The 27,311-nt window shown below is 41.8% G+C and overlaps 1 protein-coding gene across 1 annotated transcript in view; it reads right to left on the bottom strand.

The window, feature by feature from the left end:
* Window positions 1–1,682: 1,682 nt before the first annotated feature.
* The window catches only part of niban2b (niban apoptosis regulator 2b), a 46,498-nt gene continuing 20,869 nt past the window's right edge, over window positions 1,683–27,311 (bottom strand). The window contains exons 6-14 of the mRNA XM_080739479.1: window positions 18,471–18,586; window positions 14,271–14,375; window positions 13,513–13,675; window positions 11,533–11,720; window positions 10,913–11,068; window positions 5,635–5,748; window positions 4,799–4,906; window positions 4,396–4,507; window positions 1,683–4,250 (exon numbers count right to left, since the gene is read on the bottom strand). Coding sequence (XP_080595605.1) covers window positions 2,575–4,250; window positions 4,396–4,507; window positions 4,799–4,906; window positions 5,635–5,748; window positions 10,913–11,068; window positions 11,533–11,720; window positions 13,513–13,675; window positions 14,271–14,375; window positions 18,471–18,586 — 2,738 coding nt within the window. The 3' untranslated portion in view covers window positions 1,683–2,574. The remainder of the gene's footprint in view (window positions 4,251–4,395; window positions 4,508–4,798; window positions 4,907–5,634; window positions 5,749–10,912; window positions 11,069–11,532; window positions 11,721–13,512; window positions 13,676–14,270; window positions 14,376–18,470; window positions 18,587–27,311) is intronic.

A 27,311-nucleotide genomic window follows, 5' to 3' on the forward strand; every position in this document is an offset into this window, starting at 1 on the left:
TTGTATAATAATATTGTGAAATCTACGTGTTGTGAGCATGTACTGTAGATGATCTGCTATTTTCACAATGTTTGCCTTTGACAGATGGGCAAAGTTTAATTTGTCATTTTAGAGGTATTAAAAAGTCCATAATTGTCAGATTTGTCACTTTAGCAATGTGCAGTACCCTAGTCTATACACTTAAACTTCATGTTGGTTTGTTTACGGAGTAGAAAACAATGTTACACATTAAATTAATCATCTGGGGACCCCCCGACCCACAGGTTGAGAACCATTGGCCTGGAGCAGTGGTTCTCAAACTTGACATGCATTAGGCCACAGACCCCCATTTAATGGTAGGTCTATTTATATCTCTGAGAGACACCAATTTATATTGTAAAATCAATGTTAATTTATGGAACAAAATTGGTTCCATTTGTACACTCTCTGACTGAGTTACATACCCATTTGGTTCCCAACTATCATCAGTGGGGACCCCCAGGAATTCCCTCAGGGGCCCCTACCGGTCGGGTTAAAAAAGATAGATAGGCCTATAAGATAGTGTGTGTAAATAAAAACATTACAAGCAATGAACCTGAGAATACAACCTAACATGCAAAAGCCCAATTGACACAACTTGATGAGCTTTTCAGCTTTCATTTCACAAACTGACACAAAGACATGTCATAATTATGAAATCACATTTAAAAATCGTATTCAGATATTCAAATATTTGTATTCTTCTTCCAAAGCCTCATTTGAGTCAGAGAGGATAACTTTAGTTTGCCCCTAGGGAACAATCGTTTTAAGACAAGGACCCCCAGTCCCTCACCAAATCAACTAGATCACAGGCATCCCGGCAGGCCACCATTTAAAAGGGGGCCTCTGGATTAGAATTGTAGGATTGATTTGCTTGATACTTTGTGTGAAATTGTCTAAATTCTAAATTAATCTTAAAGGACAACTTTGTTTTTTTACAACAAGGGTTTATATTTTAGATTGTAATTAGGGAAAAGAAAAGGTGAGTGTTAAAATGTTTTCATTTGCTTTGTTCTATTGTTTTATTGCGTTTACTGTGCTAAAATGTGGGGCATGCGTACGTATGGGGGCATGCGTACAAGTGGCTAAATATGTCTTTTTAGACACAATAAGCCCGCAGTTTCTTTATTGTTATTTACAGTAACACTTCTAGCCCCCATAAGTCACATCCAACCACGAAAGGTTGCGTTGTATCTTGGGAATGGGCTTATTCTGTGTAAAATGACATATTTAGCCACTTGTATGCATGCCCCAACCACTGAAAAAAGAATCTCTAAAACAATAGAAAGAAGTAAATGAAATAATTTTAACACTCATCTTTTATATTCTTTAAATACAATCTAAAATATGAACCCTTGTTGTAAAAAACTAAAGTTGTCCTTTAAACATTTGCAATTTGTAAAGTTAATTAATTTAATTATAGTTGAATTGAACTACCCATACTCATTTGACTGGGGAACACCTGGATCCCCCCCAATGACCCCTAGGGGTCTCTGCACCCCAATTTGAAAACCACTGGCCTACAGTAGATACATTGTAGCCAAAGACAGTAAAACCATAAGAAAACATTTAATCAATAGTGATTTATTATTATCAATAACAGTCATTTGTATCACACAAGAGTAAAATAAATGTAAAAGTACACACAAAAAAGGGACAGGGAGACAGGAACACAATGCAGAGCGTGAAAAACAATAAATAAAAACAAGGGAAAACCAACAGACTAAAAGACACTGTAAAAATGACTGATAGTGAAAGCGACCACAAGTTTAGAGGCCCCATAATAGCATTTATACACAATATACATATGCTTTCATTGTTACGGGATAAAATAATGGAAAAATAGTGTTAACCCCACTGTATACAAGAAATTGTCAAATATTGAAACATTTCAGTTTTTTTGCATCAACATTTTTGACAGATTGTCATTTAAATCTGAAATACAAAACAATGGGGGAAAAAACATTTCCAACTTGAAGACAAGTTCCACTTTTGAACAACTGAGCATTTTTACTGAGGTCACGACAGACAATTAAAGACTGAGCTCCAACAGAACGGGGTTATGATACATCCCATCCAGATTATTCAGTAGGCTATGGAACCTTATCTGGGGCATTAACATACACCATGTATGCACATTGCACAATATACCATAAGGACAAAAGATCTTTCATGTCTACATTTCTCACAGCGCAAATAGAAAAGCAAGCATGGAATGCCTAAATGTGTGCAAGCTCGTCTATTAGACTAAAGCACATGGTTACATACGGTAACAGTAAGATAGGAAGCAGACGTTTCCAGATCGGTCAAACTATTACAGTAGAAAACTAAAACGTAAAGACAAAAGCATCTGAGCCCCGCTCAGTGTAAATATGGGGTCATGGACTTAAGGAGACATATTATGGAAAATATGCAGAATAACTGTTATCCCCAAAACCGCCGTGGAATCCAATGAAGAATCAAGTGGATGAAATATGAACTGGTCTTTAACTGGAAATGAACATGACAAGTCTTTCTCTGTATAGGCTAGCACAGTTCGGATCACCAAACAGCAGCTCAGTTCTCACTTGCAGTTACTGCCTTGCTCAAGTCTTCTTCTCCCGTCTCTGAGTCACTGGGTTTTGCTGCCACTTCTGATTCTGCCTTGGCAACCATTGTTCCCTCCTCAGGCTGCACCTTCTCTGGATGTGGAGCCTCTGTGCTGGGGGGTGGTGGGACAACATCGCCCTCCTCCTCACTGGTGGGTGACTGGAAGCCACTGTCATCATGTTGTGGTGGCGGTGGTGGTGGGAAGTCTGCTGTGGTAGCCTCCACCTCTGGAGCAGCTTCAGGGGCACTCTCCGGCGGCGACGCAGGGTCCTGTTCCGTGTCTGTAGTGGTAGTTATGGAGGAGGTTGACTCAGACTCTCCACTGCCTTCTGCAGAGCAATTTACCTCTGAAGATGCGGCTTCCTCACTGGCCGGGGCAACCTCTGCAGTTGCTGCAACTTCGTTGTTCGAGGATACGTCTGAAGCTGCAGCTTCCTCACTGGCCGGGGCAACCTCTGAAGTTGCTGCTACTTCGTCGTTCGAGGATATGTCTGAAGTTGCCGCTTCCTCACTGGCCGGGGCAACCTCTGAAGTTGCTGCCACTTCGTTGTTCGAGGATACGTCTGAAGTTGCAGCTTCCTCACTGGCCGGGGCAACCTCTGAAGTTGCAGCTTCCTCACTGGCCGGGGCTACCTCTGAAGTTGCAGCTTCCTCACTGGCCGGGGCTACCTCTGAAGTTGCAGCTTCCTCACTGGCCGGGGCAACCTCTGAAGTTGCTGCTACTTCACTGTTCGAGGATACGTCTGAAGTTGCTGCTACTTCAATGTTCGGGTCTACCTCTGAAGTTGCTGCTACTTCCTTGCTCAGGGGTACATCTGTAGTTGCTGCTACTTTGTTGCTCGGGGATACCTCTGAACTTGCTGCCACTTCGTTGCTGGGTGAGACATCTGAAGTTGCTGCCACTTCATTGCTTTTGGATGCATCTGAAGTTGGCGCTACTTCTGAAGTTGCTGCAACTTCAGTATTCGGGGCCGACTCTGACGTCGTTGCTGCTTCGTTGCTCAGGGTTGAGATTTGTTCCTTTGCAGCCCCTTCCTCTGCTGTTGCTGGCTGGCTGTCCTCACCCTGCACGGCGTTGTCTATTTCTTGTATGGCACTCTGGACTGCCGTGGGACTCACTGGCTCCTGTGGTAAGCTCCCAGTAGCCAATGACGAGGGTTCTTCAATCAAAGTCTCTGGACTGGCATCACCTTCCTTGGGGCCTGGACCATTTGTCAGAGCAGTGGGTTGCTCCGGGGTTGCTTTGGGACTTTGGGCAATTCCATTCTGGCTGTCTAGGGGCTTAGCCTCTTGGCTATCAGGGGTAGACTTACTACACGTGTCCTCCTCCGCCTCCTCCTCAGGGATACCTTCCACCCCAGGTACCTCCATACATGACGCATTAGGGAGGACCGGTGACCCTTCCTCCTGAATCATCGACACCACCTGCTTCAACCTTCTCCTCTTCTGGGCTGCGCTGTCCTCATCTGTGCTCTCCTCCTCGTCCTGCCCAGCTCCCTCGGCCTCCTCCTTGGCCCCATACTCCCCAGTCCAGTCAACGGAGGGTTTCTCCCCAAGGAGGTGCAAGTTAGGGTCACTGTTGTTGAGGACAATGCTGTCTCTGAACAGGTTGTGTTTCCTCTGGACTGCGGCCTCCTTCACGGCTGGAGAAAGAGAGAGTGACAGAGACACATTTTAGTAAACTAAACGCATACATAGCGATTTAATGTGGCGCTTCCATTTACTCCATGATTATTAAAATAGTCAGAATGTAAAAATAGCCAGGATGTTTGAGAATGAGGAACTCACCCTGACTGATGTCCTTCATGACTGAATGGAGCACCACCTCCTCGAATATGTTCTCAACCAGTATGAAGCGTGAGAAATCCTCAAAGATGAGCTCCTGGAAGCGTGGAAGCTCCTTGAATTCACACAGACAACATGGGAGTTACAAAGGAGAACAGTATATGGATATCCAGGGTGCAAGCTATGGATTTGGGATTTGGAAACCACGTCAAACGTTGATTCCCCCTCTCTCCCTTTGTTCCGTTTCAATCCTGAATATACTATCCAATGAAACACAATGACAAATCAAATTTATGATAATGTTGGTCTAAAGATCAGATTATGACTTCAACTGAGCGTGAACATGAACTAAGACACAATTTAATTCTGCACAGCAAAATATTTTGCAGTGTACGTTGGTACTTACAGAAGCACAGGACGGGGTCAACTGTTTCAGCATGTAAGGGATGAAGATCTGAAGGAGAGCCTCTCTGAAGAAACGCTTCCTTACTGTACTGCTGTCATAGTCAAATTTCTAAGGACAAAAGAATATGATATCAGAATGGAACGTGACTTTGGAAAGGGAAAGAATGACACCTTATAAAAAATCAATGAGAAGGAGATATTTCAGTTACTAGCTGCGCTAAGACAACAATATTGTTTCTACATGGATATATATATATTTTCTTTTTCACAAAAGAAAAGAAACTTAAAGGGATATTTCACTTTCAAAAAAACTTTTGGCAATTTGATCGTCTAATCAGGCTTTTATGAACACCCTGAACAGTTAATTTTCTTGATTCAATATTTAGATATTTGATGTAAATGTTACCAGGCCCTCCAGGCCCAGGGCCTCTCCCCACAGACACCCATTGTAACTTCAAAGTTCATTTTAACCATGATAGATTCTGTGTTTTTTCCATAACTTTTTTCATTTATTTTTAATAATTATTTTTTGTATTTCATTTTTTCTATTTCCCCAAATAATTATTAAAAATAAATGAAAAAAGTTATTGAAAAAACACGGCCTGCTCACGTATTAGAAATAATGGGTGTTTTTAATGAGTCTATCATGGTTAAAATGGAGTTTGAAGTTACAATGGGTGTGTGGAGAGAAGCCCTACCACTGTAAGCTGTTGAAAGTGGAATATCCCATTAAAATGGTATCAGTGCACCCCTAATAACAGTATCAATGTGTCAGTTTAACTATTATTAGGGGACCGCGGAGGAGCACCCCTGCCTTCATCTGTTGTGTTACCGCACCTTGATGACTCGATCCTGGCAGCGCTGGATGACCTTACACAGGGCCTCTGTTCCCTGGACTTCTAAACTCTGGTGGAGGATCTGTTCAAAGGTGTACACGGCATCATCCATTTGCTGCAAAACACACAAATACAAAATCGTCAAGAAGAGGTTAAAAAAAGTACGTTTGATTTCGAATAATAATTTTGTTAATACTGCTATTAGTTGCTGAAATCTCCCTGCATCAATGTCATCAAGATAACAGCACTTGGTGACTAAATTCCTTTCACCACCAGAGGGCCCCCTCATCTCTACAATGAAGTTTTTGAACTTTTATTCTCCCAAAAAGGTAGGTATTTTAACAAAACATTGTGTTAAAAGGTTAAAGATCTATAGTCTGATAGTAGTCATTGCTATAGTGTCAGTTCAGTAACAGGGGTCTGCTCCAGACTCCAGTTCTTTAATAAACAAAAATACATTTTCGGGTGGGTTGCAAATGTCAGACAAAAAAAGACCTTTTTTTCTTTTTTGTATTCCAGTTCCAGTTTGCCTCCTCATTTCCAAATTCACTTGTTAATCCTGTATCCCATATGAATTCTCTCTCCTGATTGGATGAAATTGGTATCCCGACCTGAAAAAGCATTTTGTGTTGACTAAAGAGCTGGACAGACAGGGAGACCCCCGTTAGCAGGGCTCTTCGACGTTTTCAGGCCAAGGACCCCTTAGTTGAGAGAGAGAGATGAAGCAGGGACCCCCACAACCTGTTCATAGATTCCATATAGTTTCATTGTTTGACAGCACAATCATCAGTGTATTTTGGATTCTTATCAATTTGTGTTTTCAGATATTTAACCACTTGAACTGTCAATACCTAATAAACTTGACCTTTCACTCTGTACTTAGTCTGCTCTTTTTCCCCTCCACACCAAAGCTCTTTGCCAAAAATAGCCGATCTACAAGCTCACAACGCCTCGCAGCGCGAGGCGTTGTGAGCTTGTAGATCTGCTATTTTTGCCTAAAGTTCTCAGAATATGGACGCTAGGGTTCAAGTGGTTCATATAAAAAAGGAGAAAGATTTTCTTCTATCACTCAAAGATTTGAAGGACCCCCTGTAGTAACTCTGAGGACCCCCCGTTGAAGACCCCTGCTCTATAGTGATGATTAGAGAATATAAAGCTATTTAATACTTATTTTAACCCAAACATCACTTGCACTACCTAACTCCAAACCAGATCTGTAATGTTGAAATCTCTTTACTGTGCATGCAGTGCTTATCCTTGGAAAGTTGGATTCCAATCTTATCTTAAAACAAGTGAGCATCCCCAACAGTTTGCGAGAGCCAAATTCCATTATTAATTGTTATTAATTCCATGAACTCGTTGAATCACTTCATGAACTAGTTGAATCACTTCATGAACTAGTTGAATCACTTCGTATACAGTACTTTGGCACTTGAATGTACTTAAAAATATGTGAAACCAGTGCTGTAAATGTGGGTGAAATCATTTCTCTTCATTGGCATTGCATTTCTTCCACATACTTAAAGGAAAAATACCTTTGGAACACCCAATACAAGGACAAAACGTCTTACTTTCTTTCTTTTCTTTACGGTGTAGTACTGAGGGGAAGGTTGTGGAGCTTTTGTGTACATAATTTATAAACAGTCTCCGATTCATGTTTGTGTTTGAACTGTGAATGACCTTGGCCTCGGTACAAGAATCCCCGGCCGCCCCCTGCGGGTGCCAGGCTCTGCTGAAGAGAGCAGGCTCAGTTGTTGTCCACAGGAGGTGCTAAATTAATGGCCTGAGTGTTTAACTCTTGACGTCCTCTTCCCCGTGCATTAAGGTGTATTAGGTCAGTGTCTCTCAAACTTTCACATTTCAAGGTCTCCCCTTAACTCTGACAGTGTACAAATGGAACCAAATGAACCTTAGGGTTCATTTGGTTCCATTTGTAAACTGTCAGAGTTACAGACTTGCATGGGTCAACTTAGACCCCCCTAAAGGAATCCCTGGAGTCCCAGGAATCTAGCCTAGCCAGCTAGACATCATCCCCACACATGTTAAAACCTATAGGTTAAATGCTATGCTGGAAAACATTACTGAAGGTCATTGTTTGGTCAGAATGTCATCTCACATATTGTGAAACAATATTGTGTCATCGTGAAGAATAATCTTCAGTTATAAAGTAATACACCAAGGTATTTGCGACCAAGATAAAATAAAGAAAGAATAGGAAGCAAAACATGATCTTTATCTGTGTGTAGGACATCATTCTAAAGTTCAAAAAGATTGTGTTTTCCTTTCTATTCTTTATTTTTGTATAGTTAAGTCTATCCCACAAGGAAAGCAGGACCTGGAGAGTGACACCTTCAATTACACTTTTGAATCTTTGTTCATCGGAATCATCGCTACAGCTATCAATGAAAAACATATTCCCCCACCCACATTCAGCATTATTATAGCGCAAGAACCCACTGAGGTGTAGAACCTGTTGACAAAGACAAACCAGCCAATAATAATAACACAGTGTGGCTTCACCACTTACAGCACTAACCCATGACTGCCTGCGTGCACCCGACCACAGCAGTGAGAAACTCCCCCAAGCTTTAAAGGCCTCTGTCAGAACAGTGGAGCCACAGACCACAACAATGGCCTGAGGGCATCTCGTCAGCGTGCACGGCACAGAATTAGAACTGAGGTCGCTTCCAACACATATTTCAAAACTTGAAAGAACTTAAGTCATAAGGGCAGGGTAATAATATAATCTTTGTAGCATTAAGTATAAAGAAAATGACAAGCTGGAAAAGAGATTCTGAGATTCTGGTCCGTATTTAATATTCTATATGGTAATTGAAGCCAGGGCAATTTGACCACCAAAAGGCCACATTGAGCGTTGACTGTTTTGACAATTAATGTATACTAGTCCTTACCCGTTCAAAGATATGAGCTCCGAAATGATGTGCAGTGTGAGGGCCAGCCAACACCCCCCCCCACCCCCCACCCACACACACACACACACACACACACACACACACACACGTGCACGCACGCACACACACACACAGAGCTGGTTAAACATGTTGCCCCATGCTAGATGCAGAATAGATATGCCTCATGCTAGATGCAGAATAGATAGTAGATACACCATAAAAATGCTAATATACAGCATACGATTTGTGAAAGTGACAAACGGGCTTCACAGTTATGTCAGGTGTGTTCATATGCTTATGGTGATGCGATTTCAGATCAATTGCTCCAGCCACTGAGGAGAAACGCTGTGACAGACAGACACTCAGACACTCAGACAGACAGACACTCACTCAGACATTCCGAAAATTATATGTTTGATATTCTTCTTTCTCTTTTTTTGGTGTACCTTGCTCTTTTACTGGGTACACTGTACAAACTTTTTCTTTTCATACTGTGTTGCCTCCAGGCGACTGATTTCCCCCCTTGGGATAATAAAGGTATCTATCTACATTACTTCACAACCTAGGACAGTGCGTCTACAACTGCATAAATATGCACATATGCTTACAGTATGTGTGGCAGGATCGAGCATACTATACTTTTCCAGAATTACTGTGTAATTACAAGACTTTTCAAGACCTGGAAATTACCCAATTCATCTTCCACAATTACCCAGATTTCCCAGACCTGCGTGGGAAACCTGAAATACTGTATTTGTACTTTACTTTATTGAGTAAAGTACCAATTTCCAATACTTGTACTTATGCAAATATGGTACTTTTACTTCACTACATTTATTTGAACAAACTTTAGTTACTAGTTACTTTGTAGATTATTATTACAAAACATATGCATTAACCATTTCAACCCTATATACCTTTCGGGCAAGCTTGTAGATCTGCAATTTTCAAAATACTTTTATACATTTAAAAACTTGAAATGGGACATTCTGTACTTTTACTTTAACATAAAGTTGTGTACTTTTACTCAAGTACATTTTGAATCCCAGACTTTACTTTTAACAGAGTACTTCTACATTGTAGTATTGATACTTTTACTCAAGTAAAATTACTTTTTCCACCACTGGTTCTCACACACTGCACTATTCCATTCTTTTGTGCTTTTCCCCCCACTGTACACAACAGTACTTTTTTCCCTTTTCATACTTTGTAACCTTAAACTGCTTTGCTGCCTCTGGGCGACTGATTTCCCCCTTGAGATAATAAAGGTATCTATCTACAGGGTTCCCACACATTCTTACCAAATAATTTCCCAAACTTTTCCAGAATATTTAACCCAATTTCCAGGACTATATAACAATAATTCAGCTCAATAACAGGTCGCTTATTCCTATGCGCAATGCCCAAACCCAGGTAGTGTACTGTATGCCAGTGGTTCTCAACCTTTTCAGGCTGTGACCCCCAAAATAATCATGTTTTAACTGGGGACCCGGCACCCTGACGAGCACTAAGAGTTGAGGAATTTTGTAAAACACGGTTCTATTGTGAAAATAGCCGATCTACATGCTCACAACGCCTCGCGTTGCGAGGCGTTGTGAGCATGTAGATCGGCTATTTTCACAATTTCTGCCTCTAATATTTGACAATTTGGCCCATGTTTAATTTGTCATTTCAGAGGTATTAACACTTATGTTGCTATGATTTTTTCTCTTCAATGACCCACGTTGCCATGGTTACCATAGACTTCCATGTAATTGCGCAATTGTGTAAAAGGTGCACGCCCATGCCTAGATGATGCACCACGTGTGTGCCCACTGTTCACAGCTTTCAAACCAAAAAATCTGCTTGGAAATCCGTTCAGGCATTCATGATTTATCAGCCATTATGTTTTCTTCAGATGTAAACAAACATGGCTGCCATGTTTGAAAGAATGGGTTGGTATGGGGGTTAAACATGCAATTTCGCGATGCCTAACACATTTCTGGAGGTCCAAAAAACATTTTTGAAAAAAAAAATTTTTTTTTTTTTTTTCAAAAACGTCCCAAACTCGGGAAACTCTGGGTTGGCACCGCGTTGGTACCAATACAAACTCGGGAAACTCGGGGTTGGCACCAGATGTGTTAACAAAATCAATAACCAAAGACAATGCATAGCTAGTTTTTCCAGGACCTTCCAGGACCCTTGATAAATTCCAAAACTTTTCCAGTACTGGAAAAATATTTCCAGGAATTTCATGACCGTGGGAACCCTGTATCTATCTATCTATCCATTCTATTAAATCAAGCTTGGTCCATTCAATCCATTCTATAGCTCTACTACTACAGCTCCACAACAGTTCAACAGTTCTGCGGTCAGGGAAGCGCTCACCTCTCTCATGAGGATCTGAGCCCTCTGAACGAATACAGAGGGGCTGGAGACGTCAAATCTCTGCTGCAGGCCCTCCAGGCTAAGCGGTTCTACCTTCTCATAGCAGCTCTGCATCTTCACTGGGTGGAACGCCAACATGGAGATCTTCTCCATGTGCTGGAGAGGGAGAGACAGAGACATACATTTACAGTTTAGGCATTTAGCAGACGCTTTTAATCCAAAGCGACTTACAATAAGCAGATAACATCACAATAATAAACAAGATAATATGTCAGTACATCATCAACAATATAACAAATGCAAATGAATATCTATCTAGAAAAAACACAATATACTCAAAGTTCTAAAAACCTAAAAAACAAAACAAATGCTAACTAGCTTCATGTATGGTCATTGATTTTTTTCTGTAGTACTAAGGGTTTAGGTGGAGTCTGAAAAGGTGAGTCTTCAGTCCACGGCGAAAGCTAGCGAGTGAGTCCGTTGTTCTAAGTGCGACAGTTCATTCCACAACTTGGGGGCCAGGATATTATTAAAATGTATAATATATACCTAGCCCCGTCACTAACCTACAATAAAATCCAATCTGCATCAACACTCCACCTCCATTAGCTGGACCTTACCTCCGCCACAGTCTCCTTGGTGCCGTCGTTGAGCGTGTTCTTGCTCATGTCAACCAGCTCCCTGAAGAAAACGTCGCGGACCTCGGCGAAGCCTCGGCTGGTGGGCTCCATCAGGGCGTCCAGGATGGAGTTGATGTAAGGCTCGATGCTGACTTTCAACAGCTTCTCTGCCTTGGGCAGGACCGCCGCTGGAGACAGGGAAGAGTGATGGAGAGGAGAGAATGTTTAGATTTACACATAAGAGTTACACACCCTTGTCAGAGGAGGAACTGGAGATTCAAATCCATCATTCATTCATTCATTAATATTAGCTGAATCAACACTGTAGAGCTCAAGAACATGATGACAGACAGGAGGGTGTGGACTGGAGGCATTCAGGAGTCCCAAGTTGGTGTTAGCTAGACCGCACTATCGCATTGCATCGTATTAGCTGAATATTGCTTAGTTTGAAAGTCAACGCCATTATATTACAAAACTGTTATGGCGTTACTTCAGGATTAGTAGTCGTTGCAGCGTTGCTTACGGGATTTCATATTTTGAGGACATACCACTCCCATTTACTTGTGATAAATGCATGATATTATTTCCTGATTACAATAGCACTCCTGATCATGGGACATATAGACAGCAAAGTCATCTAGCATTACACAACACGAAGAGGCGTTAACGACACGACAAATTTCCACAAAAAGGATAGTTGATGCCTCAGTCATAAGGCTAAGTCAACACGGGAACAGGGGGGTTCATTATTCACTCCCACTCGAATTGGACGTTTCTGCCAGACAGTCATTATGACTGAACAACCGCTCAAATCCTCCTTCATACAGTAAACAGTCATTGGAATGCTGCCTGCTTGCGTGAGTTCTGCTCTAAAAGGCAAGGCCGTCTGCAGGGCCGTCACACCAAATTCTGGGCCCCGGGTACAAGGATTCACTGCGGGGCCTCCCATGAATGTTAGCTATTGAAAAATAGCAGATATACAGCGAGCTTGTAGATCTGCTATTTTTGAAAAATCGTGAAAATGTGTGCCAAGAAACCTATGTTTCCATGTGAGTGATGCTCAAACCTTTTCATGTGAAGGACCCCCCCATCTCAAAATATTTAGTTGCAGGGACCCCCCCAGAAGCAAAATTTGAGTTACAAATGTTCACTTAAAAAAATACATTTATTCAAAGATTTGCGCACATTTTCACAACTTTTCAAAAATAGCAGATCTACAAGCTCGCAGCGCGGCACTCGGTGCCGCGCTGTGAGCTTGTATATCTGCTATTTTTCAATAGATAAAGTTATTAGGGCCCCTCCACCACCTTGGGCCCCAGTAACTCAGTCCCACTTTCCTACCCCTTGTGACGCCCCTGGCCGTCTGAGTCGACAAACGCATGCCAGACAGCCAGTAAGCAAGGGGGAATTAGTTAGAAGAATCTGGACTGACTATGGGGTCAGAAATGATGACTATGGGACATCATGGGATGCGTACATCTCCTGGTATTTACCGTTAAGAGTCAGTGGGTTAAAAAGCAGTGATTGTTAGTTTAACGTCTGACAAAACCTCTGATTAGGGCTGTCGCGATTGTGCCATTTTACATGACGATTAATTGTCACTCAAATAATTGCGATTAACGATTTAATTTTGTTTTTTGTCGTTGACAATTACATTTCTGTTTGGCTTGTAGGCTTTGAAGTTGGACATGGTAGATAAGACACATAACTTAAATATACAAAGAAATGAAGGACATATTTGACAACTTTACACTTCAAAAAGAACATTGATAGTGGAAATAGCCGATCTACATGCTCACACCACGTCGCGTCGTGTTGTCACTGTTGTGAGCATGTAGATCTGCCATTTCCACCATTTTTTAAATGTTTATATAAAACATATATAAACAAGTAAACGATTATGACGATTATCACAAAATAATTGCGATTATGTCCCATATTTGCGATTAGACGATTATGTAATAATTGTGACAGCCCTACCTCTGATCTTGTTGGTGACATGCTCCTTGGAGGTGATGATCTGGTCCATGTCTGTTCGTATGGATGTCTCCAACCGGGTGCGCCCCGCTTCGCATGACTGCACCACTGCTTCGTACTGGGTCTGACATTGCCGCTGCACCAGCGTGTAAACCGCGTCGCTGATCTGACGAACACAAATCCCACGCAAAAAGTGGAAGCACACGTTTAATAGAGGAGACAGAACCTTATATGGAAGCTTTGCATTCTCGACATTTAGCCGGATGAATCATAGATCATCAGCAGGAAAAGTGCTACACAAATAAAATGTATCATTACTACAATTATTACAACCAACAATGGTAAAGAGGGCCAAGATGAAATATCGTAATACCAATCAATCTTACAGTACACGTAAGATACACGTGTTCTTATATACGTGTTCTTATATACGTTCAATTTGTGTTGGTGTTTGCCTGGGTCATTATCATCTAGCCGACTAGCCCACATTCACATATTTGGCTGTACATATTTGATGTATACTTATAAGAAGGAATTACTTTTCAATGCTGACATTACAGAGACATTTGGTAACCGGTTACCCTCTCAGTAACCCAGGTAGGTAATTGTCTTAACAACTTAGCCCCATATTCAAAAAGTGGACTTGTAGATCTGCTACTTTTGAAAATGATATATATTATATATTATATTGGAAACAATGTATAAAATTCCCCCTGCCTAGAACGACATGCCCAAAATAGGGATCTATCTCCGATTCTCACCAGCATCCAGTTCCTTTGCCTCTCGTTCATCTTTCCTTTAAGTCGGGGGGAGATCAGATCCCTCAGCTCAGACAGGAGGTTCTCCATCACCAGGTTAGACAGAATCTACACAGAGAATAAATACCATCAGAACATTAATCACTTTATTGGCCGTGCAGTCAAGAGTACAACAAACACTGCCTTTGTGACATTGGGGCAGGGACATATTGACCAAAAACACGCTGATATGAACGCTTTAGAATGGGAAGTGCAGGTACGTGGCTCTCAGGCAGCTGAGACTGATGAGGGTTTGAGTTACATGACAACAGTCAACCAATAATTATGAATAATTAAGTCTTTCCGTTCATGGACCATTCATTCATCCCGCGCCACAAACTGTTTAACTATGGTGGGAGATAATTTATGAAATCGCATCTCTTGATTTATGACATTCCTAAGCCATGTTATACAGTAGTGCTGAAAGGCTGTAACAATACCGGCACATAATTTATGATTGCTTTAGTGCCAAATAGGTTGAGTTATGGCATTCCAACAATATGCTACAATGAAGTACAGAGGCACACCGAGATATGAGCTCTATGTGATGAGGTAAGGTGATTTACAGAACTATTGAGTTGTAACATTCCTGTGCTATGCTGTAGTGCTGTTAGATATAGTAACACAATGGCAGTGTAAGATACTGCTAGTTTCACAGGATTTGCAAAGGTGGTCATTGTAGAAGACCCTCTTTGTGCATTTCTCCTACAATGGATTGTGCAGTCCAAGTAGGGAATGAGGCTTTACTCCAGGTGAAGGAGTTTAAGTATCTCTGGGTCTTGTTCACGAATGAGAGAAAGGGGAAGACGGAGAAGGAGATCAGCCGGAGAATCGGAGCAGCAGGAGCGGTTTTGCTCTACCGAGCAATCTTCGTTCCTACTCTCACCTATGGTCATGAAGTGTGGGTCATGACCGAAAGTATAAGGTCGCGGGTGCAAGCGGCCGAAATGGGTTTCCTCAGACGGGTGGCTGCCTGGCTGGTATCTCCCTTAGAGATAGGGTGAGAAGTTCAGTCACCCGAGAGAGACTTGGAGTAGAACCGCTGCTCCTACACTTGGAAAGGAGTCGGCTTAGGTGGTTCGGGCATCTAGTACGGATGCCCCCCGAGCGCCTTCCTAGGAAGGTCCTCGATTCGCGTCCGACTGGGAGGAGACCCCGTGGCAGACCAAAGACCAGATGGAGGGATTATATCTCCAAACTGGCTTGGGAACGCCTCGGTATACTCCCTGAGGGAGTGGAGTAAGTTGCTCAGGATAAGGAAATCTGGAGGTCTCAGTTGGAAGTTGGAACTGTTACCCCCGCGACCCGATTCCGGATACGCGGTTGAAGATGGATGGATGGATGTATCAGATCAGTCCTTGTCATTTCCACTGGCCATAGAGAGAACAAAGCTTGATCTTTCCACACAGCTGATGGAGTGATTGTCATTTCCACTGGCCATACAGAGAACAACGCTTGATCTTTCCACACAACTGATGGGAGTGATGTGATGAGGAAATGTGCTGTACGTGTTACACCAGCATGCAGGTGAAGAGTGCGCTACATCTGCCCGTGTTCTTTTTCGCCCATTTCCTGAATAAATTAACACTAAGCAGGAAGGCAGTATGTGGGTGCAGGAATCACCTAATGCAGACAGGAACCCCAAGCTATCATCCTCACACACAAACACATCCATCAGTATCTGGTGGCCTTGATATTGCCAGTTTCTGAAGCACAGCACAATAGGGGTTAAATTATTAGTTAAGAAAGTGTCTTTTTCAATAAATTGCAGGCTCTGAGACAAACCACACAAAGCACCACTCATCACGCCAGGACTCTGAAACCAGGACGGGACGTGTTTAGGCCAGAAAAGAAGCCAACACCATTTCTTTATACTGTACAGTTGAAATGCTTTTCAACAGAAAAGCACCTTCGAGAGTCAAATCGTCTCATGCTGATGCACTGTGAGAAGACAGTTTTTGGTGAAAGTAAAAGCGGTGACTAAAGGCAAATGCTGCAACATCTCAAATGTTGCATCTCTGGCTATCATTGGTAATGTTATCTTCACTTCCAGCTACTTTAAGTAACTAGACACCGTTTGTTGGTTCTATTGCATTCTATAAAAAGATCTCATCCATCTAGGAGAAACAATACATATCCATTGATGGCCTGTATCTATGCAACCTCGATTATACACTCTCAACAAGCAGTGCCACTGAAAAACAATGAAATACTTGTTCACACAGCCAGTTTACATAACCAGAAGAGCAGAAATAACTACATTAGTCACCGCTCATTAAAGCACCGTCCAGACAATTTTACTGGGAGCATTATTAGCCAACAGTGCTCAACACTGTTACTGTAGCAGTTGGTGTTTCAGTTAGCTTCAGGGAGTCAGTCAGACTGTCTCTGGACTTTTGATTCGCGTGTATCAAAACAGCAACCCGGTATCGCCAGTGGAAGCTTGTGATTGGCTGAACCGGAGGTAGGGAGCGCTCCGTTGTGTTCGCCTGGACCGCGCGGAGGTGACGAAATTCGGGGGGATGAAGATTTACTATTCTGTCCATAACGGCAGACGGCACATAAGCCGGTAACTGCGCTGAGTCGGCTCATGCGACCGTCGCAGACTCACAACGCTCGACTATGCGATGTTTCATAACATATATAATCATAAACATTCTATATTTATAAGGTCAAGTATTATACATAATAATTGGGACTAATTAAGAACCATTATCATAGTTATAATAGGCCTACATTTACAGTAGTTTAGGCATTTTCGTTTGATGAGGTTGTGGGCAGAACAATTTGTCCTTTGTTTGTTATTTGACTATGTTTACTTTAATTATAATTAAAGACACTTCATAGTGAATTAGTGATTATAATAAATAGCCTATGTCATGATTGCTAGATCAGATTGTGTTTATAATATAACGCCGGCGTGCCTCCGTCATCTCCACCGAAAACAAGCGCTCCCCCCTTGTTCCATTGTCGAAACAGGGTTGCTGTTTTGATTCACGCTTTTGACATCAAAAGTAGAGCAGGAATCAATCATGGCTGTATCCTGATGGGATTTGTGGGTCCAGAAAAACCTGTTCTTATGGGACGGGCATAGAAAGCTAGGCCAAACCACACCTGGATATTAGAATGCCGTATTTACACCCTTTGTATACCTGCCCTTAAGGGCACGCAGATTAGCAGATGAATACTTCATCTCCATAGACCTCGGTTTTGACAGCTCATTACAGTACATAGTCTTGCATAGACGTAGCCTGGTGACATCTACATTCTTTCAATGTAGCGGATAAAACTTTGTGGAAACAAATCAGAAATGGAATCACACCCAGTGTGAAGTGAGCAGTGCTTTTATGAGTTAATTTCTTTATTGAGCGTCACAAGAAGCTTGGCCAATGGGCCAGGTGTGGGACATACAGGCGTATATACAAACAGACAAAGCCAGATGTACAGTAGGAGCGCTTAGCACCACTCAAAAGAATAACTGCATTGCAGAACCAAAGCAAAGACTTTGGGGCGGTCCTTCATATTGGGACAGTGTGTTATGATTTGTTTTCAAAGCAGTAGGTATAGATGTGTTAGTGGCCGTTCTCTAGTCCAGCTCATATTTAGATTTTTGATTTCCATTTATGTACTGTATTATGTATGGTGGAGATGTCTGATCAACAGGCTCTGTGAGACTAAACAATTTACAAAATATCCATGTGACCAATTCCAGTGTTTTAATCATAAAAAGTGTGTTGCAGTGCTTTACATAATAGTCTCTTCCAGTTTTCAGTGATAGTAATACCAAAGTCTGCCTTTAGTCTTTATTTCTTGATTTTCTTGATTTCTTTATCAATCTATGATTACCCAAAGATATGAACGCTGTGTACATTTCGGAAATTATGAAACGACGTATAAGTGGATGACGTCCTATAATATCTTTATAACAGGGAACTGGGGGTTACTGTATGTCATCTCAAAGAAAGCAATGGACCATATTTACATGGCAGCAGTTTTGCTCTAACATAATACTCAATGCTGAGCTTTCCCAATTAAATACTGTGAGGCCCCCTCTCTCTAAATATGAAGAAAGAGCAAAATTGCAAGCATGTGAATATGGTCAATAAAGAAAGAAAGAAAGAAAGAAGTGAAAACAGGGTAGTAACTAAGCATTGACAGGTTTACCTGCGAGGTTGTGCCACACATCATGTCCCAGGTGCCATACAGGCCACGTGCCTGCCGATAGAGTCGCACAGCATCAGTGAAGGCTGGAGTCTGTACCTTGCTCTCCTCTGATAAACCTGAATGACGGGGCACAGGAAATAGGGATTACTTGTAGACATTTTATCCATAAGCAAATATTGAAGCTTTTACCACAGACCACATGACTAAGTTATCACCCACATTTTGGTAACTTGAATCACGGCGTTGTGTCATGACTGTTTATGGTGGCAATGTCATGGCAACGGTGCGGGAAACCAAACATTTTAAAGGAAGTGAGACTTCTCTTCTTCCCTAAAATCTTCACGTAATCTCCGAAGTTTCAGCAGTGTAATGCGTTCCTAATGTATAAATAGCATAACACGATGCATGGGGCGTGCTGATGTAGCTTGACTGACAGCTAACAACACTACAGGCATCTGTAGTTCATGAGAAAGAGCAGCGCTCCAAGAGTTGATTCTGTCCAAAGAGCATCGGTTATCGTCATTGCTGGGTGGAAACCTTGTATCTCCAAGTTTCAAATGTGTACGTTCTTTCGCAAAGTAAAGCCCTTCTCCATCATACAAGGCCGTCGCACAAAAGTAGTGAAAACAGCAGATCTACAAGCACATAACGCCTCGCGGTGCGAGGCGTTGTGTGCTTGTAGATCGGCTGTTGTCACTAGTTTAAATCATTTTAAAAATGCTAAATGCAAAACCAACGGTCTTGGACATACAAGGTTTTCACCCGACAACGGCGTTTATGCATTCCCCAAGCTTGGGTTCGTCAATCACAGATAATCAAAGCTGCATTCTGGGTGATAAAAACGGGGGGATTCAGACATGCCATTATGTCTTATCAGACTGTGTGCACATTTCTCTCCAGTGTGTGTGTGTGTGTGTGTGTGTGTGTGTGTGTGTGTGTGTGTGTGTGTGTGTGTGTGTGTGTGTGTGTGTGCCTGGCTGCGCGTGCGTGCACTCATGTGAGTGAACTCCAACAAAGCCAGGAAGTGTGTGGGGTCGTGTGAGTGAATGAGTGTGTGCGCGTCTGGTTGGGGGAGGGCAGTGAGAACCCACGTTCCTAACTGAAACATGGGCAGGAAGTCCCCCCCCCCCCTCCAGCCCCTCTCAAAGCTGTATGTGAACACCATGTGTGTGTGAGAGTAAAGGGGGGGGGGGGGGGGGGGCAGTGGTATACGGACCATTTATTTTGGCTCAACCTTTGTTGGAATGAAGGGGATTTCTGTGAGGCCAAAAAGACCAAGTATACTCTATAGCAGTGATTCTCAGCTGTTTTAATTTATCAATGACACCCAGTTTAATATGCATTAGTCTATAGGACCCCCGTTTGAAAAGATAAGATTTTCTCTCATCAAATCTCGGAGAATATTAGTGTGTTGAATGTGTTCGCCTTGTTAATTTTACTCAGAGATTGTGCCAATGGAACCAAATTGGTTCCATTTGTTTTCCGTAATGGGGATTTTCAGGTCAAGATTCCAGATTTATTCAGTCGGGAGAGAGAGCGCATACAGGCAGGATAAACACGTGAAGCTGAAAGTGATGACACAACACAGGCATGAGCAGACCAAAGTGGAACTTGTACACCATCAAATTGAAGCTGATAAATGGGAACTCTCTCCTGATTGGCAACCGGCTGAAAAGGTCTTTTCTGCTTATGAGTTGGAGAGACAGGAGGAAGACCCCTGTTACTGAACAAAACACTGCCATGATTACTATCAGAATATATAGTCGTTGTCGGGTGAAAACCTTGTATGTCCAAAACAGTTCGTTTTGCATTTATCATTTTAAAAATGATTTAAACTAGTGCAAACAGCCGATCTACAAGCACACAACGCCTCGCACCGCGAGGCGTTGTGTGCTTGTAGATCTGCTGTTTTCACTACTTTTGTGCGACAGCCTTGTATGATGAAGCAGGGCTTCGCGAAAGAACGTACACATTTGAAACTTGGAGATACGAGGTTTCCACCCGACAACGACGATATATAGCTTTAACTTTTAAAGGGAAAAGAAAAGGTTTTTTGTTTTGTTTTATTTCATCCAGGTGTTGAAAACACCACCCACTCACTGGCGGTCATCCAGAATTCATGGAACCTTAGTTATATTCGTAACTCTCGTTTTAACCAGAAAACATCACTCAGCCATACATCCCGTTAAAGGTATAGTAGGGTGTTAATGGGCCCTTTGCTTATTGCAGGGCCAAATCCCTGACCTTGAGGTTACCGGACAGTCTCCCTAAAACACACCAATACTCTCCACCCTCACACCATAATATACTGAACGGACTGTGAAAAAAACAACAACATGCTAATAAATGGCTTGTTGACTGCGTATTAGTTGAGGGACACCTTGTTTTTTAAAGAGGGCAGTTTTAAAAAGACACACAAAGTCAACATGTGGAGGTGTTCACCCACTCACATTAATACAGCGAGCCTGTGTCACAGCTGAGGCATGCTAGCTATTAGGGCCATTTCCTCTCCCAAGGTTCCTCCCAGCCCCTACCTATATTCACCACTCGTATACAGGTTTGGAATCAACAGACCTACATTGTTATAAACAGTCGGGTACAATATTATTGTACCCAAATTTTAAGTTTAATTTTATTTATGAGCCCATTTAACCACTTAATTAAACCACATATGGTTGAGCAGAGTCCCTAAGGCTTTAGTCTATATGATACTAGCCTCGGAAACCCAGGGTTTCATTTTGGCGGTCGGAATGCTAATAGTGTATTTACTGTTTTTGTGGGGAAAGCTTTCGCCGATCGACAAGCTCACAACACGACGCGTTGTGACCTTGAATATGCCATTCTCAATCTCAGTAAACGCCTTTTCCCCACAATAAGAATGATGGGGTTTAAAGGACAACGTTGTTGTTGTTGTTTTTTACAACAAAGGGTTCATATTATTAGATTCTATTTAGAGAAAAGACAAGGTAGTGTTAATGTTTTAATTTATTGCTTTCTATCGGTTTAGCCATTTTAGCAATTTTGATTTCAGTGGTTGGGGGCATGCGTGCAACTGGCTAAATATGTATTTTTAGACACAATAAGCGGGTCATGTCTTCATTACTATTTACTAGTAACACTACTAGCCCCCATAAGTCACATGTGCCCATGAAAGATTGAGGTGCATCTTGGGAATGGGCTTATTGTGTCTAAAAAGACATATTTAGCCACTTGTACACATGCCCCCAACCACTGAAATCAAAATCGTTAAAATTGCTAAAACAATAGAAATAATTAAATGAAAACATTTTAACACTCATCTTTTCTTTTCCTAATTACAATCTAAAATATGAACCCATGTTGTAAAAAGACAAAGTTGTCCTTTAAGTGTTTCTAAGCAGTCACTAAAAGAAAGCGTTAGTTTTGTCATATTGCATCACGTTAAAAGAAAAACATAATGAAGACTTTGGCGCTTTATCACTGAGTACAAGTGGACTACACTTGCAGAACACATCGTTTTCAATTTCTGAAACCCTTATTTAGCCAAGTTTAGTTTGAGCAAAAAAGCGTTCTTCACAAGGCAAGATAAGCTAATGTGTTTAAGGTTACACAGTTACCTGTGTGTACTTGCTATTAAAGAGACACGTGTTGGCACAAGTCCCAGAGAGAGAGAGAGAGAGAGAGAGATACAGAGAGAGAGATACAGAGAGAGAGATACAGAGAGAATGAGAAATGGATATCAAGAGAGGCAAAGAGTGTGAGAGAGAGCAAAGAGTGTAGAAGAGAAATGAATTACCATCACATACCAGACATTATTGAGGCTCCAGTCTAAACATGGTGTCACTGTAGCCCTACACTGCAGTGACCACATACAGTACAAAATATGTTCAAGTTAAAATCCTCTCATAACTACAACAACAGACAATATTTTTTTCCCATAGAGATTTACTTCAACAGGGGGTCCGGGACCCCTAGGAAGTCCTCAGAGTTACTACAGGGAGTCCTCCAAATCTTTGAGTGATGGAGAGTTTTTTTTTCTCCGTTTTTAACCCTAACCACTTGAACCCTAGCGTCCATATTCTGAGAACTTTAGCCAAAAATAGCAGATCTACAAGCTCACAACACCTCGCGCTTCAAGGCATTGTGAGCTTGTAGATCAGCTATTTTTGGCAAAGAGCTTTGGTGTAGAGGGGAAAAGAGCAGACTGTACAGAGTGAAAGGTCAAGTTTATTAAGTATTGAGTATTGGTTCAAGTGGTTAAATATCTGAAAACACAAACTGACATGAATCCAAAATTCACTGATGATTGTGCGGTCAAACAATGAACCTATATGGAATCTATGAAAAGGTTGTGGGGGTCCCTGCTTCATCTCTCTCTTAACACATCTGGTGCCAACCCCGAGTTTCCCGAGTTTGTATTGATACCAACGCTGTGCCAACCCCGAGTTTCCCGAGTTTGGGCCGTTTTTGAAAAAACATTTTTTTTTTTTTTTTTTCAAATTTTCTTTTTTTCATATTATTTTTTTTTGGATCTCTAGAAATGTATTAGGCATGATCGCGATCGCGAAATTGCATGTTTAACCCCCATACCAACCCATTCTTTCAAACATGGCAGCCATGTTTGTTTACATCTGAAGAAAACATAATGGCCCATAAATCATGAATGCCTGAACGGATTTCCAAGCGGATTTTTTTGTTTGAAAGCTGTGAACAGCATCTACACACGTGGTGCATCATCTAGGCATGGGCGTGCACTTTTTACACAATTGCACAATTACATGGAAGTCTATGGTAACCATGGCAACGCGAGACATTGAAGAGAAAAAATCATTGCAACATAAGTGTTAACTAAGGGGTCCTTGGGCTGAAAACATTGAAGACCCCTGCCTTAGACCTTTGAACACCAGGTGTTCGAAAACAATACCTGGTAGGTACTATACTGTATTATTTAGACCAGTATTAATTTTAAGCCACTTAGCAATAACAATAGTTCATTTAGAAGTTTAAGAGCGTGTGGATCTTCTATTATAAATGTATAATTACTATTTCAATAAAATCTTGAAAAAATGTTTTTTGATCAAAATAGGGACACCAGCTTAACGTGCATGGTTAAGGCATCAAAAAGGTATTCCAAAACGTACAATATCTACGGTTTTCTATTAGCCTACGGCTAAGCTGGCACAGCACTGCTAAAGTGCTGATACATGTCATGTGTGCTCTACATCAGTGGCTCTAAAAAGCGGTGTCCAGGGAACTCTGCAACACTGAGAGTGTACAAATGGAGCCAAACGGGCCGTCATGGATCCGTTTGGTTCCATTTGTACACTCTCAAGGGTTATGGGGGTCCTTGAAATTAAAGCATTTGAGAACCACTGCTCTACAAGTATTTGAGGAATGCCTTCTGCCCAAGAGCCTCCTGTTCCAGGACTCTATTGAGTTAGTCATTCATTACATTGGGTTTCTTGTCCAAGCAACACAGCCACGCCTTGAGGCTCTTGCAGGGGTGTCGCACCAAATTCTGGGCCCTGGGTACAAGGACTCATTCACATGTTGTGCTTTAACTATTGAAAAATAGCAGTTCTACCACTTTTTGTGGTCACATGTTCAGATACTGGATTCCGATTGGCTTAAAACAGTGGTAAATCAGTCAACAACCTTGAGTTGGCTCATGGACCCCGCCCACTGTTGTGTTGCAGTTGTATAACTAAATAACCTTGCAAGTTACAACTGTGTTTTCTTTCATTTACCGGTATAAGGTAGAAGTGGTAGAAAAGCAAATTACCATTCGAGGGTTGTGGGTTTCGCCTCGTGCCACAACCCTGAAACAGTGGTAAATCCGCCAACAACCCACTCCCTCTCATGGTAAATGGCTTACATATACAAGCTCACAGCGCGGCACCGAGTGCCACGCTGCGAGCTTGTAGATCTGCTATTTTTGTGCAAGTCTTTGAATATTTCAAATCCTTCTAAGGTTTTTATGTCAGTGGTGCTCAAACCTTTTCATGTGAAGGACCCCCAAAATGATATGTATTTGGCCACGGACCCCCATCTCAAAATATTTTAGTTCCAGGGACCCCCCAGAAGCAAAATTTGAGTTACAAATGTTCGCTTAAAAAATACATATTCAAAGATTTGCACAAATTTTCAGTTTCAACTCGGTGCCGCGCTGTGAGCTTGTATATCTGCTAATTTTCAATAGCTAAAGTATAAAATAATTAAGGCCCCTCCACCTTGGGCCCTAGTAACTCAGTCCCACTTTCCCCCCCCCTTGTGACGCCCCTGGGCTCTTGTGCCTGAAAGGAGACCAGAGGGCATGTGGCCAGCTCATGCTTCCAGTTAAGGTCTAAATTCACAGCAGACGCTTTCTTGTTATTTCACACAACACATCGCCATTACAGATGCCAGGACATATTAGCGGCGTGTTAGTCGGGCCTACTCTTCCTCGACAAGCCGGTTTTATTAAATTACCTGACCTCTATTGACTCCAATTTAACAAATCACACATTAAGGAGTGTGTTTTAGAGACAAACTTAATTCAAAGTTCAAACATTATTGTCCCCAATGGAACATTTGGCAGCACAGCGTACAACAAAATGTGTAATTGTAATATAATATAGTACAGCATTTACAGCATGCAGGTGCACATGAGCGAGATAACTCATTATGCCAATTAGTACATTTGCAAAACTTGTGTTCATCATGCTGCCCCCATGGAGGAGAACTAGCCTATGCTAGGAGTGATGGTCTTTAATCAGCAGTTCCTATCGCCAAAATAAAAGTCTGGGTTTCCGAGGCTATATCAGCAGTGACTGATGAAAATGAATGTATAAAAGTTCCATGTGTGGGATAGGGATGGGACACTCATGATAATCGTATCGTGGAGATTACATTTATCGTGAAATCGTCCTAAATCATGCACTGGGATCAATTCACCTTTTATTTGCCGAGCTGCATATCCGGTACCACTTAAACCCTCTATAATTGGTAAAAGGTACTTGTAATATACGTACTTCATACAGTATTTTTTTCACTCTTTATCAAATGTCTTTGCCAAAACATAGCTGATCTACAAGCTCACATCGCAACGCGTTGTGAGCTTGTAGATCTGCTATTTTTTTGGCGAATGTGTCCGCCCCAAAATAATGGATTTTGATTATCGCGATAATATTGTAAATTGTTTCTTTTGTCACAATAATCGTGATATGACATTTTCATATCGTCCCATCCCTAGTGTGGGGAAAAAGACACAAATACAGATATAGTTAACAGGCCCACTCGGGATCTGATGGCAATAGTCATGAACTACCGGTAATTGTGTTCATCCATGTTTACTACAACAACTAAAGGCTTGCAAGCTTTTTTGCTGTAAGCTGTGCTCTTAGTAAGCTATACTGTAACTGTCAGCGAACTCCTTTTATTGTAGGAGTTGACAAAACACATAGTAACACAGAAGCCCAGACAGATTCCTCCGGCAATCTACGTTCTTACCACTTACAATAACTATATGAACCTGTGTGTCTGACAACATAAGTACAGGCCTGAGATATACTCTAGGATACCTGGGGAACTTAATAAACCCTCTGTTTACCTAAACAGCACTGATAGACAAAACAGACTATTCCAAGTAGCATCTTACTCTTCGTGCATACTATTTATCAGAGCCATTGTCATAACAACCAGGTAAATACATCATGACGAGATGTTTTGAGTGGAGTCCACATTCCAGTCTTGTGACATTCATGTGTCATTCTTGCTTGAGTCATCTCATGCTGGATACTTCTGCATACATTATTTTATTATTGTTTCAAATTCACCAGCGGTTAAGCATACAATACAGTGGTAAACTCAATACGTAGATGAAATCATGCCATAAATACAGCGCTACAGAAATTGTGTATGCTTTTGCCTGTTCAGAACAGGTACAGTTCAGGTGGCCAGACTCATGTAGAGCATGCCACTTAGCTCATAATGCCACAAATCTAGAATTCAACTTCTTTTACATTCAAGGCTTTTTGAAGTACCCTTATCCAAAGAAACTTAACTAATGCATCCCTAGATTAAGCTTTAAGTCTTTTACTTTTGTTGTCCATTATTGTCGGGGTGTCAGAGCAAGGCAGAACAGTAGAACAGCAGTAACCAATTAGCATGATTCTGAAAAAGAGAACAGAGCACATATTTCTCACCCTTCCCTGGATGAATAAAGATTAAAATATGTTTCCCTGCACGGCCGCCCGGTGACTTATGGCCTTATTGGAAAGCAGCTGTTACTGCTGAGCGAACTCAGTCAGCTGGGCTCTGCACTGCACATGGCCATTCGGCAGTCGTCCAGGGATAGTCGGAAATTAGTCAGGGTGCTGTAGTCTTCTAACCATCTATGGGCAAATCAATCCAAACTCATCTACTGCTGGCAGGAGATGAGGTGAGTGAGCGCACACACACACACACACACACACACACATCCAAACCAACTTCTTTGATGTGCTGCATGACTACCACAACAAATACTAAGCCGACAAGTGTAAAACAAAAACAGGCAAAAAAGAGGGAGAAAGGAAATGTATCAGTGCAGGGATTAAAGAAAAGAGAAAGAAGGGACAAATAAACTAAAAAGAAACAACGTGGAGAACAAGCTGAGGTTTTACTTAACTCCTTCTAATCTACAGTATCATTGTTTACAGCAAACCACTCTGTGCTTGGCCCCAGGTTCTATTCAGATAAAAGTGATTCATTGGACAGATCATACCAGTGCACTGGCCACGATCCATCCCTTTAACTTCCTTTAACAGCGTGATCCATGTTCTGTCACTACTGCCCACTCTCCTTTTCATACGCTACTCGTCTGTCAGAAAATCCTGTCACCCT

The sequence above is a fragment of the Nannobrachium achirus genome (genome assembly GCF_963921795.1).
Source record: "Nannobrachium achirus genome assembly, chromosome: 12".
Classification (NCBI taxonomy): Eukaryota; Metazoa; Chordata; class Actinopteri; order Myctophiformes; family Myctophidae; genus Nannobrachium; species Nannobrachium achirus.